The sequence below is a fragment of the Apaloderma vittatum genome, unplaced genomic scaffold (genome assembly GCF_000703405.1).
Source record: "Apaloderma vittatum isolate BGI_N311 unplaced genomic scaffold, ASM70340v1 scaffold3542, whole genome shotgun sequence".
NCBI lineage: Eukaryota > Metazoa > Chordata > Aves > Trogoniformes > Trogonidae > Apaloderma > Apaloderma vittatum.
This window is the reverse complement of record NW_009701719.1, coordinates 33,680-51,531: the sequence shown is the minus strand read 5'-3', so window position 1 is coordinate 51,531 and position 17,852 is coordinate 33,680. Positions and strand designations below refer to the sequence as shown.

Below are 17,852 nucleotides of genomic sequence, written 5' to 3'. Positions count from 1 at the left end.
TCCGATCCAGAGCTTCTTTCCGGCAGTGCGCTATTTAATGGAAAACTTGTTTTCCAGAGAGCTTAGCTATACTGAGCAGTGCTTTTATGTGAGCTAATCCTCCATTTTCTTCTCCTCTAATGAACTAATCTTGTTTCTCCCCCCTCCCTCCAACCTTTTTTAAATAAAGGAGACTTTTCACTTGCTGCAGTATCATGCAGAGGTGCAGCAGTGCAGCGATAAGCACCCTACCTTCATGAGGATTAAGTCCAGAAAGGTGGTAACAAGCATTCAGTCACTTGTTGTTAATGGTAGCATTAATTTCTGGCGTTAATTTCTTAAGCGAACGTTACCAGGATGAAATACAGCAGGGCACACGCTCCTGTGCGAGTAGTGACTATCAGGTTCTGAGGTACTCGGCTTAACAGTTTGTGTCAGGTGATGAGGTTAATGGAAAAGAATTTGTTATTCAGGTCACTTAATGAAAATAACCTTGGAAGAGCTTAGCAGAGCCCTTGGGGTAGACTAATTTATTATGCTGCTTCCATCACTGTAAGTTAACCCAAGACACAGAAGAAGCTGATCTAAACATGAACTCCACCTGTCAGAGCGGTGCCAGAGGAACACCGGCAATTACGAAGCGCTGTTGTAATCTCTGCTGGCCCTCCAGTGATAATACACAGAATACAGCCTTCAGAGCAAAGCTGTGCTTTGCACAGCCCCATCTTTAAAAAAACCAGCCACACAGCTGGTTAGGAAGCAGGTTATCAAAACACTGCGCAAGAAAACAACAAATATAGTCACCACGAGCCGTACAATTTTTAGCCAATGCATGGTCTCTGGATAGAGGGGCCACAGCAGCCATCATCTGCGCTATTCCTCTTCCGTCTTTCGGTGAAACTTTTGTCCCCTCAGCTGTAACCAGAAATAAGCTGCAGCTCCCATGATTTGAGGCTTTCCAGTGATCTGCTCCCAGGCCCCAGGGAGCCCCAAGGTCTCTGCACCACATTTCGCTTCTTAGCCCTTAATTAAAAGCGCAGCACGCTGCCCAGGAGAATGTGCCTTTTGCACGGCAGCTGCCTGAGTCCCAGCAAAGTAGTGCTCCGGTTTTAGGGTAGAGATCACTCGATAGACACTCCCAGTTTGAGCCCAAACCCTGGGACAACCATTCTGAGAGCCCTAGATCCAGATTTAGAAACCCTCAGGAGCAGAGAGCACCAGACAAGGTTAGAACTATCCCCACCTGCAACATTAACTGCCTCGGCTGCAAGTGCCCATTTCATATTCTGAGCAACATGAATACCTCATCTGTGTAAAGCTGAAAATCCTTTTCACAGCCCTGGGTACAATAACTTCCATATAGGAAAACAAGATTAAACTTGACAGTAATAGGAGTAATAGAGGGGGGAAAATGTTCTTCCTTTCAGGCAGAGGCTGAGAGTACAGCAGCCAGCAACTGACTGAAAAAAGCAGCAGAAGAAAGATAAACGCAATTATTCAAGCATCAGGGCTTTAAAAAATGCTTCTAAGACAGAGAAAAAAGAAAAAACCTGCACCATTCTCTTGACATTTAACAAACTACCTAAGCAAAGGAAAGGGAAGTCAAAGACCTGACAAAGAGAACCGCTTTCAGTTAATTAGCTTAAAACACATTTAGCCAACCTGGCTAAGAGTATCTGTTGGTGTCCAAGTCCTCCATAACCCACAGCAAATCCACCCTACCCTCCTCCCGTCCCCACAGCTGGATTTATAGGCTCCCTCCCAGCTGCCTCTGTAGGGACCAGCCTTGTTAGTGAAGCCTCTTTACACCTGGTGTGTCTGCAGCCCCCGGCAATTTAACTCCTCGTGTGCTACCCCCGGGGCAGCAGGCTTGTATTATTTGCCCAAAATACTTCCACCCACCCAGCCACTCTGCTGAATGACTTGGCATCTCGGTGTGGTGCCGACCTTCAGGAGGGTGTTGAGTGTTGTGAACAGGCTTCGTCCTGCTGGCGAAGCCGTGTCGTGTGGAGATTTATCAGTCACCTTCAGCCTTCAGCTCTTTAGAGCTGTAGAGGTGTGGCGTAATGGTTTCATCAAGCAGACTATTTCTGCCAGAAATAAAAAAAAAATAAATAAAAAAATCCTTTCCTTGTCCTGTGGTGTTTAGTTATTGCTGTGATATATTCAACTGTCTTCAGCTCTTTAGAGCTGTAGAGGCACTTAACTCCCAGGGAGCTCCCAGGTTTGAGGTTCACGGTCTCATAACCAGTCTTAGGTACATCCCGCAGGAGGATTTTTAACCGGTTACTCGGTGCTACTTTATCGCTGCTTTACTTTGGGGGTTTCTTACAGACTGACCGACATTTCCTGTCGGTAGGGCTCTTGGACAGTAGTTTCTCTGAAACGCCTCTGACATTTGCCAAGGGGAAACAGGCCCTACTGTTCGCCAAACTCAGCCATCGCCCCTCGAGCAGCGGGACGCTGGCTGCCGGGGCAGGAGCGGTGGGCACACGAAGTACAGCGCGCTTGAGGAGTGATTAACACGCAACAAAGAGAGCTGCCTGTGCTGCAAATGGAAACACACTGCGTGCTTGGGATGTGAGAGTGTTTCGGTCTAATTTTGCACTCTGCATATAGTAATAAGACACAACAGGGTGTGCATTAAGCTCATCTTTTGAGAAGTGCAACAGCAGCTGAATAATGCACACCCTGGAGTGTCTTATTTGTAGTGGACTATGGCTCATTAATTTTACATTTAAATTTTTTCAAACCCATTTAAAAAAACCACCCCAAATCTATTCTGAGGGCAGTTATGTAATGTATCCTTCCAGTGAAAAGTATTTTCAAATAGAAACAGTAGGGAAAAAGTGAGCAAGAGCTTAGCTCAGCCGCAGACTGTGTTGGGTTTGGTTTGCGTAGGGCCTGCTATGAGCAGCTTCTTGGCCTGCTAATGCAGACGTATAATGCGAATAATTGTAGTTATGGAAATCTATTTTGTGTGCACTCTTTTCTAGGCTTTCCTTTCTTTTTGTGTAGTTACCTGGGCCTCCTGTCTTCCTTTTTTCCTATCAAAATCTGCCTCTTGGTATATGAAGCAATACCCAGAACAGGTCCACCCATGAAGCATTGACTTTTACGCAAACTGGGAAGTGAATGGTCATAGGTTCCTCATAGGAGGCACACAAGCAGGGTTTGAGGAAGACGGTTTTGGATACAATCCAATTTAAAAAACAGAGGGTGTTACAAAGCCCCTGTTTTGTTAAGACATCACTTCCCAAGTATGAAGGAGGAGACACCTGATTGCTGCTGTTCCATGTGAAATCTGACTGTGGTTTATCCCTTTACATAGGTTCCAACCTTGATGATGGACACCCAGTTCTCGGAATTCACTCCAGATATCACCCCAATAATGCTGGCGGCTCACACCAACAACTACGAAATCATCAAACTGCTTGTCCAAAGACGGGTAACAATTCCACGCCCACACCAGATCAGGTGCAACTGTGTGGAATGTGTCTCCAGTTCGGAGGTGGACAGCCTGAGGCATTCCAGGTCAAGGCTGAACATCTACAAAGCCTTAGCCAGCCCTTCGTTGATTGCCTTATCGAGTGAGGACCCCATCCTGACGGCCTTCCGACTGGGCTGGGAGCTGAAGGAGCTCAGCAAAGTGGAAAATGAGTTCAAGGCTGAGTATGAAGAGCTCTCACAGCAGTGCAAGCGTTTTGCTAAGGACCTTTTGGATCAAGCCCGGAGTTCCCGAGAACTGGAGATCATTCTCAATCACAGAGATGATCAAAGCGAAGAGCTGGATCCCCAAAAATGTCACGATTTGGCAAAGCTAAAGGTAGCAATAAAGTATCACCAGAAAGAGGTAAGAGTCACCTGAATGCGAAGGTGTGTTGAAGGTTTGATGTATCGGGTAAAATGCTTCATTTCTCTAGTCTCCGTGGTTGTTTTTCAGGGTCGCTGGCTAAGAGCCAGCAGAGGTTGAGTTTGGATTGAGCAGAGAACCGCGTGCAGATGGGTTAGTCGCAAACGAGGGGGTTCACCGCGCCTTGGTGACAGTGTCCGCCTCGTGACACTTGAGGGGCAACAGGACTGGGACTTGCTGCAGTGGGTTTTGCCTTCTCCAGCACCGACACTTTGTGTTTTCAAAGATTCTTGAATCTTGTTCCGTTGTACCCCCTCCTCTTGCAAGGAACAGCCTTCAGAGATTCCCAGCTTTGGTAGTGCTGAAAGCTCTTCCCAGCAGCTGCTTTTAGACAGGAACCAAAAGCTAGAAGGGGCTCATAAAGGCCTTGACTGCAGGAAATAATATAATACACAATTCACTTCCTCCAGCCACCAAACACTTCCTAGCACCCATTCAGCACTAACTCGCATGGGCCAGAGAAAGGACAGCAGCAAAAGAGAGCAGGAGAGATGAAGAGCGCTCTCGCTGTCCCAGGTCTCCACCGTATCGGCAACTTGGTTAGGCAGAAATGCTCGTGTGGTGCTGGGAAGTGGATCGCATCATGCAAATCCTTCTTCACACCTGAGACACCTCAGGTTGATTCTCGCTCATTGACTTGTCCGTGTTTTAGGAACTGAGAAGCAATTCCCAGAAATTCAAACTCCTGCCTGTAGAAAGGAAAGACATACTGCAGCGCCCGGGCACGGAGCCTTTCAGAAGCCCTGCAGCTCCTGAGATTTATAAGTTGATTCAATAAAGGCCATGAACCCAAGGAGAATGCTGACAACCGTTTCATTAGTTGGCTCTGGGTTTTCTTTCTCTTTCCAAACCTGAACAGAATTTGGTAGGTGATAAATTACTGTTGGCCAGGGATGTTCTGGGTTATCTGAAGGAGGAATTTAGCTTGCTTGGTTGAGAAACTGAATTGCAATGTCCGTTACATTTTTCTGTGTCTGGAGGAGCGGTGGAAAAGCCTGTCATGTTACTCTTTTCACTGTCTTCCCCACATCTGATGCGTTGTTTTTACGCACTGACCCAGATGAGGACATCCTGAAGGGATACATCCCACCTCCTTTAATGGCTGCTTGTGTCCTCCGGGTACGTCACGCCTCCCGAGGACCAGCCCCTTGGTGAAACAAGCTGGAGACGAAGCCTCAAGTTTTCTGGCATGCAGCGTGTGGTCACTCACTGCTCTTACTGGGCTACTCTGGCGCCGGGGCTCGCTGGCTTCATGTCAGGTTGTGTTTTTCACTCAGGCTGACAGGGTTAGGTAACACCGTAAGTGCTTTAGGGACACGAACTAGTAGTGAAGAATGACTCTGGAGAAGGGTGACACAGTGTATCAGGTCAATTCTTCCTTGACTCTACAAAGGACCAGACATTCCTGGTGTTTTAAGTGGCCCGACAGCCACAGGCCTGCACGCGCTGGTGCTGCTGGGTGTAGATCACGGCTGATTTCAGTGCCTCACCACGGTTCAGGCTCACTATTGACATCCAGGCATGAGTCTGTGGCTGTCCTTATCTTGTGTTCACATTAAAAAACTGCAAGGCTTGAAGGAGTTCACCGTGTTCGAAATGTCGTGGCTGAACAGTCCCGAAACTCTTTTTTTTTTTTTTAAAGTAACAAATTTTTAATCTTTGCTCACTTGCTTGACAGTTTTTATCTCTTTTTTTCAGGCATATTTGACTGAAATCCAAGCATATGGGCAAATTCTATGGTTTGTGACATATTCATGACAGTTCCAGCATAGAAATGACAGCAAATTTGCTCTGTGTTGCCAGCTCGAGTCAGTGCTGTTTCCAGGTAGAATCCTGGTGGGCAGGGCTCCTGATCCCCCTCACCCAAACCGATTGTTCAGAATTACCTGCAGGATGGTGTCTGCACACAACAAGACATTGCAGTGGTTTTCTCACCGTGATAATTAGTCCAATAGATACAAACGTCTTTGCCAGCCTCTAAAAAAAATGAGTAGGTACATTTGTCAGGGAGACCTGGAAGAATGTCTTTTAATCACGATTGAAGAGTTTCAGACTGAGAGAATTTTTGTGGAGACAAGAAGGAAAATAGAAACAAGTTTGGGTTTGTGAAAGACAGCTCTGCAGAGAGAAACAGCAGACTTTTTAAAAAGTAGATCATCTTGTTCTGCTGAAGCTTCTTATGTCTTAACATTAAATGGGATTGGATGAAAAAGCTTTTTATATGTTAGCCTTGACAAAGTTACAGTCTCTGGTAGCCTAAGAAGAAAATTCAAAGTGGACCTTAAGTTATTTTCTGGGGCTGTAAATTGTTCCTGCAGTTGCTGGTTCTTTATATTCCGCATACAGAACTTGTGATCTCACATTGATTTTAGACTAATTTCTAGACAATTTTCTTGCAGCGTTTTTCCAAGTGAAATAAACCTCAAAATTTGTTTTGATTTCAGTTTAATCAGACAGATATGTTCAACTTCAAGATTCTTTTCAGAGAAGTTAAGAAGGAACTGGTAAAGACATCGTTGCCTTGGGATGGAGGGGCAGTACTCTGTGTTTTGGGTAGGGAGCAGAACTTAAAGTTACCTTTTCCTTTGCACCAGCATAAGTGATCTGGGAATTCAGGAGTACTCTTCACCAGACACAGTATTCCGTGTTCTTCTCTCCGAGGAATTTCAGATGAACCCACTGTGCCTGTTTTTCTTCTCCCCCTGCACTCCCATACCGAAGGGTAGGTGCTAGTTTGTTCCAGGTAAAAAGTAAGAACACTCGAATTTCTGGTGCAGCTTGATGATCAGGACTGAAAAAAAAATCCAATGGGAAGACCTATACATCTTCTGGGCAGTTCTTTCTCCAAACCGGGCCCTTGAAGCTAGTCAGGCTCCTAAATCTGCAGGTCAGTAAGGCAATAAGTTTTTAAACAGAGCATAATCCTGTTAAGTGCCTGAATTCTGTTGGAGATGAGACACTTACCTTGCTGAGGCATTTTGAAATTCCACAGCTGAATTAGCTGCATCTTTCGGTACCTCCAGAGAAGAACAGGCCCCGTCACAAATGCTTTACCTTAGCCTGTATCCCCGGGTAAATCTCGCCGCCTCCTGATCCAGGCACAGGTTTAATCTTTATAAGAGTACAGGGATCTCCCATTCTTTTCTTTTTTTTCTTTCAGTGAAAAAAAGCCTGGGAGGTACAAGTTTCGATTGCTCCCAAACATTACACGTGTTAAGTATTTTACAAACTGACAAATGTGTCGCTCCTGAGAAACGAGACCTTTTTCCTTTGGAGGAGGGCCAAAACAATAGAGAAGAAATTTCTTGCTTTTCATGTTTGTTTTTTTATAAGCCTGTATGTCCTAGAAGGTAAATTACTGTTTACACAGAAGGAAAAATTTCAATTACACAGGAAAGATTAAGATGTGCCCTAAGGTAGCTTTGTAGCATATTTTATGTTAGTAAATGTTAAAATCATGCCATGCAATGTTCACAAGATCCCTCTCCACCTCACCTTAAGTGTAGAATGGTTGTGCCCTCAGTTTCAGATTACAAAAGGGGCCTGATCTTTTCTTTAGAAGGCAGGAAGGATTTCATAGTTGTGATTGCTGTTCAGTGGCAGCCACAAAAGATTAGGGAAGAAAAGAGGACAGCTGTAATACACTGCAAAAGTTAGGTACAACACGGACACGCCCGTTTTCTTCAAGTCCACTTTTGGAAGAAATTATTTTCTTAGGATTATGGGAATTCATGGTCTAAGAGATAAGTAGGCTTTTCATAAATGTTCCATAGTATATGGTATTTGTCTTCGTATTATTACTTTTCAAATTCTTTTATTCATGGCTCCTTTTGGAAGGAGATGGCTGCTGAAGACTTAATATGAAAAGGCACAGCTCAGCTGTTGAGGATCGATCGTCCCTTTGCCGCTCTGGAACCAAATTATCTCTTCATTTGTTAATTTGTTTGCATTTCTAAGAAAAGATGGGGAAAAGTCATCTCTCAGGAGCTCGCCAGTCACGTAAAGCACAGTCGTACGTACGGTGTACCATAGCTGTATCAGAGAACCAGAGCACAAGCAGAACGTAACGAAAATTTTTATGTCTTTTAAGGTTTTTGTTTTTACATTACCAAAATAATGTAAAACGTTGCAGTGAATCAGGTCTAAAAGGGCAGATTTCTCCTTTTATTTATATATATATATAAACATTTGGCTTTCCTGCTCTCTGTCACAGGTCATTCACATCTTCAAAATGAAGTGAAACAACACAGCAGTGGGTTTGTAGTGCTCTGTATTTTTCTGGTACTGGTAGCTGCGAATGGCTGTGCAGATTTCATTTATGTGTCTGTAAGAAACGCACCCAATGCAAGGCACTTGGAAAAAACATTTATTTTACCTATGACTGTATTGCTTAGCACTTTCACTCAGTTAGATCCAAGGAGTGCATTAAATTCCCTCTCAGAAAGCTTCATCTTAGTCTCTCTTACTCACTGTACTCTAATCAGTGATGGGAGAGGAGAGAAATAGAATTGTTTGCTTTTCTAATTTAAAACCAGTGCTGTCTGCTGTTTTCCGGACGAAGCTTCCCAAGTTTTGAGGGGTTTTTTTCCAAGACAAATCTCTCCTGAGATGCAGAGCTGGAGTGAATGAATAATCATTCCTGCCATGCCACATATTTTTCAGCTGTGTCTTGACTCTTGTCAACCGTGTGGCTGCAGTCAGAAGCGTGGCAGCGTTCTCCAGGGAGTACGCAGAAACCAGGCAAATTTCGAAGGGCACTTCAGCTGGTGTATGAAAAAGAGCTTTTAAAAATACCAGAGAGGCATGAAAAACGAAGTGGCGAGGCCTGTGAAAATCAAAGCTCATCTACTGCACCTTGTTTACCTGGTTTGAAAGCCGTTCAGGTATCTCGATAGATAGCCACAGATCTTTCTTTGCCTGCAGGCAGCGCTAAGTTATTCTCCTGTGGTTTTGTCTGCTTTCTTGCCATGCTGCCTGGAGATAAAATGATACAGGGCGGAATATTTGTATTGTGCTCTTTAAAGGCACAATAAAAAGCTGGATTTTTGGTGAGGCTGCAGAGCTCAGCAGATTAATACACAGGCTTTTACTTTCAGGTTTGAGCGTGAAATCATCCCATGTCATGAAAAGATCTTTATTAGGGCAAATGGGGGAAGCAGAGCCGCCCCACGTGGAAGCTTTTTCCCTTTCTAGTGACCTGGAACACGCGGATCCCTTCGGGTGTGAGATGGTGAGGATGGTGCGGTGCTGCTACATCCAGGTCTGTCCTACGCTCCCCAACTTTGGTGAGGCTGCAGAGCTCAGCAGATTAATACACAGGCTTTTACTTTCAGGTTTGAGCGTGAAATCATCCCATGTCATGAAAAGATCTTTATTAGGGCAAATGGGGGAAGCAGAGCCGCCCCACGTGGAAGCTTTTTCCCTTTCGAGTGACCTGGAACACGCGAATCCCTTCGGATGTGAGATGGTGAGGATGGTGCTACATCCAGGTCTGTCCTACACTCCCCAACGCAAACATGAGTTTGGGGATTTCAAAAGCACTGAATGTCCAAACATCACCTCTTCTGCTTTCCAACAGCATTTGTTCATCTATTTGTTCTTGTACGCAGTGAAGTGAGGTGTGAACAGCGGCCTGTGCTAACTGAAGCTGATTTTTTCTCAAACCCAGTGCCAGCGGGCAGGTGATGGCATTGCAAAATCTTCCCTGCACGCGGTGCGAAGTGAGTCCTCGGCAGCAGGACTTGGGGGGGGCAGGTGGGGAGGCTTCTCTGCATTTGCCACGCTGCTGCTGGCTGGTGGGGCAGCGCGTTGAACGGTGTGATCTCGGAGCCCCGCTTTATGGGTTTGTGCCGTTGCCAGATCTGTTTGTTCAGTTTGGGGCATTAGCAGGGAAATGTAACCCCTGAAGTTGCAAAAACAACATTTCAGTGTAACTTCTCTCCAAACTCAGATGAAGGATTGTTGAGAGAACTGACGGTTCATCGGTTTGACAAAGCGGACGTGAAGATTTATTTGAGGAAACAGTATTATTTGGCATATTATTCACGTAGCACCAAAACGTTCTAACTTGATGAAGGTTAGCCACATATTGCAGCTGTCACAGAACAGGACTGCAGGAGACTCTCTTTTGACAGCAAAATCATCTCTGACTAATCTTTGAAAAAACTGGAAAAAAACACATCAGACCGCTATGTCAGTCAAGGACAAGGACTCGGCTTGTGTCGGTGCGATGTGCAGCAGGCAGCAAATGCCTGGATCATTCTTTTAAGTCATTTTCGGTGCCTCGCGCCTCTCACTTAAATGATCTCTTGGACAAAGATAGGAAATAGGTTGAAAGCTAAAGGGAGTGCCACTGTTTTAAGAACAGTCAAGAACAGTTTAGTGAGTCTGTCAGTTCCCTTAACTGCGTGTATCCTATCAGTCTTCTTGCCAGCAAAAGAAGAAGTTTGGGAAGCCGAACATGATTGATTGGCTTTCTATAGACAACAAACCGGAAAGGAGAAGTGACGCCGCACGTGTCGTATAAGCCAAGCGCTCAGGCTTATCGTGCGTGAAGGTCTCGAGTGCCTCTCAGAGTCAGCTTTATGTCAGGAGTGCAGAGTATATCATGTTATCTCAGACTTCACTTGGAATAATAAACTCTGCGGAAAAACTACTGCTATGGATTCTCTCTTTTGGGTATAGGAGCGGTCGTTGTGATTTATCTGTGGATTTCAGCTTTACTTCTGTCACTTAGTGAAGACTGTTATGAAAGTCTATAGAGAAGAGAACGGAGATTCCACTCCCCTTACAGCTCTTACGTAGACATCAGATCCATCATCATCCAGCCGAGCCATTTAGGTGTCCCATGACTGAGAACACAGTTACCTCTTGATTCATCACTCCAAGAAAAGCGAGAAAGATAGATGGGCTAATCATAATCCCCCCCCAAAAATGAGACTGCACTCTTTTTGTGCTCTAATTCTTTCTCTCCAAACCTCAGCTGGCTGAATAAACATCTTTCAGCAAAGCACACATCCTCCTCACCCTACCACAGTGACTTTACTCAGAAGCAGAGGTAGCCTTTAGAGGTTCCCAAGAACGTGAGAAGTGTTTGTAGTATGCTGGAATAAATTTGCTCATTCAGGAGAAGGTAAGGTAGAAATAAAAAGCAACCGAAGTTAAATAGTTTCAGCCTAGATATTTCTTAGGTCAGAAAGGAAGCAAATGAAAAATATTTTCAAACTTTTCACTAACACTAATAGGGTAAAGTAGGTATGCATTTAAAAATACTGTGGATGACTTCTAAAGTTCTCATGTTTGCTTTACCTATCACTTATTTAATGTAAATGTTAGAAATTCACTAGCTGGAATAAACCCAGCCTTTTACTTAAAAGTCAATACCTTCTCCCCTTTGGCTAAAGCCTGTGAGAGCTCCCGGTGCTCGTTTGCAAGATCGGTAACTCTTGAAGCGCTGCCTGCAAGAAGACGTAGGAAACTCTGCAAGATTTGTGTCTAAAACGGTTTTTTGCCTGAGCGTTTTCTCAGTGCTTCTGCAGGACGTGCCCGATATCCCCGATATTCCTGATAATCTGGAGGAAGTGACTCTCTCTTCGGCTGAAATAAATGCTGAAAAATTTAGCTTGGGTCTGGCCTCTTGCTCAGGGTCTGGCCCAGAGGAACCAGGTTCTGCTGCACCTCCAGAAGCCCCGTTCAAGGGCTGCCTTTTCTTGGCGCAGAATTTACGCCTGCACTTAAATCCTGCTGACACAGGCCACAAATACAAACCTTTAGCTAAACACATGTTTAAGCTCTCTGAGTAGAGACGGATTTAATTTCAAGCTTACTTTGCTAATTGCTTCTTTCACGGATAGGTACCCATGATTTGCAAGCCTCTGCTTTGTCCTAGAATATGCGGGACCTCTTTTATTTAAATATTTAAGCCAATCCAATGTAAATTGGTGAGAACGATGAATTTTGATGGAACTGCAGCAAGCTGTTAGAGGTCACTCAGTCTTTCCTTTTGTCAGCATTCACATCACTGCTGAATTTCCAATTGCTTAAGCTGAGTTCATGTCTGTTGCCATCAAGAGATGTGTTATGGATAGGAGGCCTCTAGTTAAGATTCGTGTGTCACCGTCATTTAAAATATTTTAAGAACAGGTTAGACAAGGTTCTGTATAATTTGAGGCCATGTGTTCATCTGTGGAGGATCTGGAGTTTTATTCAGCAGCAGAGGGATCGAGCCATTTGGGCAGCACCTGTTTTTCTTGAAGGACTCTTCCAGCTCAGCTCAGCTACTGATCTGCTTCCTGGCAGGATTATGACTGTACTTGGATTTGCATCAGTGCTTCACCGTTAGTAGTAAAAGGCATGTGAGTAGCAGCTGGAGTTTTGATGGGATATTCATCCTATATTTTCCTGAGAAAAAGCTGTTATCTCTTGGAAGTGCCTGAGGAGGAATGCTGAGTTATCCCCTGAGCTGTAGAACCTCCCTTGCAACTTCTTTGTCTCCTTTCTTCCTTTTATTCCCTTTGCAGAAAGTACTTAATTAACAGGATGAACAACCATTAGGTGTTTACCCTCTGCAACTCACACTTCAGCAGCAGAATGTAAATAACCGCAGTCATTAACAAGGTTAAACTTTAAAAAGAAATGTGCTACAAAAGAGGCTTTTCTTATTCATCTCACAGTCTGCAACACCGCAAACTTGATGAGGCTGGTATAGAGAATATACAAGGCGTATGTGGAATATCTGATCTCATAGGGCTTACTGTCTCGCTGCAGCACGCATCAAATTAGGCCACAGAGAAGTTTCTCTCTTCTGTCTTGGGCTAATTTAGAAATGTAGCTCTTTGAGTACTGGCCTGCAGGAATTTCCCTTAAGAGCAGTCAAACCGATACAACAACCACATTTCCGTTCTTCCTCAGAAGATCCTGCCCACGGTACGAACCGGAGGCAGAGCGGTTTGTCTGCTGTGCTCTCCTGAGCTCCTCGGTCCTGAGTAGGAGCATCTGCAGCGTTTGGGAACAATGGATTTCAAAAGTTCCTTTCTTTGCATGCCATTTCACATGCCTGAAGCCGAAATTCAGGTAAAGAGGATCCCTTCACTGCACCCTGGGGTCCGCGTGCCTGTTGACATCGCGCCAAGCGTCACAGCACGTTTGGGCTGTTGGACTGCATTGTATTAAGCTTTCTGGATTAAGATGTTAACATTCAGCATTGGTCGATAATCCCAAGCCTGTGGTAGGACTGACAGCGGAGGAGTTTCCTAAATCTTCACGGGAAGATTCTGAAAATTCCAGTATGAAAGGCTGCGCTCTGCCCAGCGCATCTGTGGTGGTACTCCTGGGGACGTGGGTATTTCTGTGCCCGGGTGGGCCGCCCCTGCTGCGAATTGGGATGAACTGGGGCACATACCTGCTGCTCCCAGCCCTGCGGGGAGACGTGTCGCTTCAGAGCCATCTCCCTTCAGTCTGCCAGAGAAGGGGGGACACGGCGGTACCTCTGCAGGACATCTTTCTGCGGAGCGGAGAGCGGCAATGGCGTTGATCCTTTTCATGGCAGAACTGGATTCATGGGCAGTCTGCATTCTTTACAGCTGTGGCTACAGTACAGACTTAAACTACGACATCACACACTGCAGTTGCCCGATTGTTCACACAGGCTGCAAGATCTAGCTCAGTTGGTGTGAAAATCTGCTCTTCCTAAGCCCAAACAGCTTTAACTGTAGAACTAATACCACTCTCAAAGGCAGTAACCTTGCAGGTATTCGGCTGCCATGTCTTAGATGCTGTGGGGTCCGGTGCTGTTGGTGAGATCCAACCTACTGAAATGAGTGTCAGACAGGGGAACTAAAGTTAATTTCATGGCTCCCACGCCACATTTGGCTCTCAGCGGTAACCTCATTGGCAGCTGATGTAGCTGACTGATAGAAGAACTCGGTCCTGCTTATTAACAGAGGGCTCTGCGGTTACAAATTAGTGCTTATTCATCTATGAAGAGCATTCAGCATCACCATCCCCGGCAAGAGTACAGAAAAGAACTCCAGCGAACTCCCAAACAGAAGAGCCGGTTGGCAGCCGTCACAATAATCAGAATAAATGCAGAGAGATACTGTGCTCAGCCCCTGTGATGTCTATCAGGGAGCTATTTCAGTTGCTCCCCCAGGCATTCACATCTCAGCCCATCTGTGGCTGATCCTAAATTACTTATGACTGTGAGAGATAAGGGATTTCCCCATAGATAAGGGGGAGGGGGGGGGTAGAACATAATTTCTAGTTGTGATATTTATATTAATGGCACAGCATGCAGAAAGCATGTAATTCCCAAGAAGTAGAATTTAGGTGACATAAAAATATCAGTAAAGATTTAGATATTAAGAAAAAGATGCTACATCCAGCAGCTGCTTTTTTTGCATTAAAAATTTTCCCCTTGGTAGAGGATCAGGTGACGACAAGTATGATGAACGCTGAAAATTAAATTCTCTAATAGCACGATCCAGCTGCGAGCCAAATGTTACACAAAGACCCTGGCAAGACCGAAAGAAGAAAGAGAGAACATAAAAGACTTTGTCTTGCCGTCATCTCTACCCTCAAAGCGATTCCCAACCACGACTGAAGCAGCTGATCTCACTTCTTGGGAAGGCAGAGATAGTCACCCTCCTTTTCAGAAGCCAGGAGGCTTGAGCATCTTGCCTGTAGTGGCATTATCCTCACGAGAAGGTACTCAGAGGTGCATCTTATCTCCTGCTCCTGAAGTGAACTGTATCCTCAGGTAGGGGCAGGTTCTCTGCCTTTCCAAAGCGCTTCTTTTCGTTAATGCAGCTGCCAGAAGTCTCTGTCGTGACTGCAGAATGATGTCTGGTGCTGCCATTTGTCACAGAGATCAGAGGCTCCTATAATGCAGCAGCCCTGGAAAAAAAAAAGTGTAATGATGTGCTTACTGTGTACTGGAGAAATACACGTTTGCAAGTCACACGCTCATTTTCTGAAACAAATGGAGAGCTTCTGGTAGAGCACACCTGCCTAACTCTAACCCATCCGCAAAACTGGGCCGACACGTAGTTTTTTAAATGATGGCCGTGTCTCCTTTTCATTGTGCAGAGACTTTACCTCTTACCAAATCCTGGCACACGCGGTGTGTTCATGTGAAATGATAAAATACTATGATATACACACGCACTGGTTTTATGGCACGTGACAAGCTTCACAAAAAGATGAAAAAAACGTATTTGGGACCTTTCTCATGTGGAAATTGAAGTTCTGCTGAGGAAAGGCCTTGGCATAAGTCATGTTGGAGAAGTCAAGTGGCTTTGCCAGATCTCAGTTCCATCTCTTTGCAAAGCAGAAATAAGATTGTTTCCTAAGCTTTATGGGGAAATTTGAAATTATGGATGATAACAAAAGTTCCACAATATTATTACAGTTTCAGGCTACTTCGTACCTAAAAGGGCTAAAGCTGAGCTTTTTCATGGTATTGTATTTTATATGCACTGATTTAGCGGTATGAATCCCAGACAGTCTTCAATGAGTTGAGCATTCGCTGATGAATTTGATGGTTTAGTTTAGGTGAAAAAGCAAAGATGAGGCTGACAGTCACAAGGGAAATAGCTTGCTTCTGTATTCTTTCAGGTTAACACAAAGTTACTGAAAAGCAATGGCTTCTTTAGGCAGCACACTAAGGGCTTGGTCAGCTTCTTCGCTGTGATTCAGGATCCCAGCGTCTCTGCACACTGGGAATTTTGGTTTTCAGCCAGCTGTAGTCCTTGTGCTACTTGAGATCTAAGCTGCAGTCTTTACTGATTTTAAATGGTGATTAATAAGTTGGACTACTCTGAGTTAGTAAAAGCCCACACTGGCAAGTGCTTAGCCTTGCCTTTCATAAAGACAGCATCCGATGGTTTGTGACATCGGGGAGAGTTCCTTTCTGTGGTGCGCTTAACTTTCCCTGAGGCCATTTTCAGTGAGGTTGGGATGGGCTAGATTGGAAAATTTAATGGTTCCTTCTGTTTCCATTCCCTTTTGCCAGGCTGGTCTTTAAAGCTGCTCTTTCATGATATGTGAATTTCTCTCCATTTGAAGAACTAACGTGAGATAGAACACAGAAAGCAGATTTTAGAAATGAGCTATTAGGCAGCGAAGAGGCACTTTTAAGATGCTTGCAAGTTGCACAGCAACCAGAGGAACATACAGTCATTTGATTTCTCAAATGACTTTGACTCAAGGGAAAAACAGTTTTATTCTCCCCTTAGAGCTTTCTGACATATGCGATAAAGAGAAAATGTGTTTATACATTTTCTCCCTCAAAAAAAAAAAAAGAAAAAAGAGGTTGTACCTGATCTGAGAGAAACAGCAACAGCTGTTACCCCGTAAATCATCGCAGCACACATCCCGTCACAGCTCCCGTTTGTCATCTTAAATGAGAAAATGCAACAGCGTAACCTTCCGTTTCTTCTAGGTTTTAGAGGTAACGCGCTGACCCTTCTGAAATCATAGATTAGAAACCAACCAAATGAAAATCTGTGCCGAGTGCTTTCGTATGTCCGGTATGGAGTCACCGCGGTGCAAGAAATCCCCATCATAAATGCTATTTTTTTACAGACCAAAAGTAGACTTCTTCCAAGTGTCCCTGTCAGTACCGCGATCAAAGATTTCTTTTTGCCTCTGCTTAATCTCTTACGCTCTACAACTGCTCTCTTCCTGAAGAGCGAGGCAGGTTTACAACCATGCTGTCCTGCTTCCCGACAGATGTCACCTGGCTGAACTCGCCGTCCCCGCGTGCTGCCTCCTGCCCAGCCCAGCCCACACACACATATGCCAGGCTCCTCGCACCAAACCACGTGCAGCTCCCCACACGCTTGTGGAGACATTCGTTCTCCCTCTCTCACATACACTCTCAGGACTTTACACCTTTTCCCTCCTGTCTCATCTCTTAGTCACTTCTTAAAGATGCTGACAGTGATTTGTTCGAGGCGGTCGAAACCTGAAACATTCGGAAAAGAAACGTGCTGAAAAAAACCCAACACATATGGGTAGAGAAAAAAGCTCGTAGTAGTTTTCGTTGTATCACTTCTTGCACGAGGCTTCATGTGTGGCGAGTGACTGATCTACATAACGATGCTTCAAATAGAAAAAACCTCATAGAACAAATACGAAATCCTGTGTAGAAAAACTGGAGTGAGACCTCCCTCCTTTCTTCCCTGTATCACCCCATAGCCAGCCCCAAACTTACTATGAGGGTCTGTCTGGGCTCTGACACGTGTGAGGGGGAGTGCATTTGACGTACCAGTCAGTAATAACCCTTCTCTCTTTTTCCCTCCTCAGTTTGTTGCTCAGCCCAATTGCCAGCAGCTACTAGCAACGCTTTGGTACGACGGTTTTCCAGGATGGAGGCGGAAACACTGGGCAGTAAAACTCTTGACCTGTGTCACCATTGGGCTGCTGTTCCCTGTGCTATCCGTGGCGTACCTGATCGCACCGAAGAGCAGGCTGGGACTGTTCATTAAAAAGCCATTTATAAAGTTTATCTGCCACACCGGCTCTTACCTAACCTTCCTCTTCATGCTCCTGCTGGCCTCGCAGCACATCGTCAGGACCGACCTTCACATGCAGGGACCACCTCCCACCATCGTGGAATGGATGATCCTGCCCTGGGTTCTAGGTAAAGCAGAAACAAAGCAACGCCTGAGCCGCGGGCGCGACTATGTGGGGACTCATTCCTGATCCCAGCATCATCAGCGTGTAAAGAGATTTGGCAGCCAGCTTCAGGAACTGCAGCAAACAGCTGGGCTCCTTCTGCAACAACAGATCCTGTTGGCTTAGGGCTCTTCTGCTGTTCATATCGCCATCTGACATTTAGACGTGACCCTGCATAAATCGCAGCAGACGCAGCTCTCTCCCCACTTCCCCCACGCTCTGTGTGAGGATCGGGTTAGGAATTAGCTCCCCGGTCATGCTCGTAACAAATGGTGTCACTTCT

The 17,852-nt window shown here is 45.2% G+C and overlaps 1 protein-coding gene across 1 annotated transcript in view; it reads left to right on the top strand.

The window, feature by feature from the left end:
* Nucleotides 1-17,852, top strand: part of LOC104281283 (short transient receptor potential channel 5) — a 60,094-nt gene that overhangs the window by 12,585 nt on the left and 29,657 nt on the right. The window contains exons 2-3 of the mRNA XM_009879228.1: nt 3,311-3,832; nt 17,198-17,534. Coding sequence (XP_009877530.1) covers nt 3,311-3,832; nt 17,198-17,534 — 859 coding nt within the window. The remainder of the gene's footprint in view (nt 1-3,310; nt 3,833-17,197; nt 17,535-17,852) is intronic.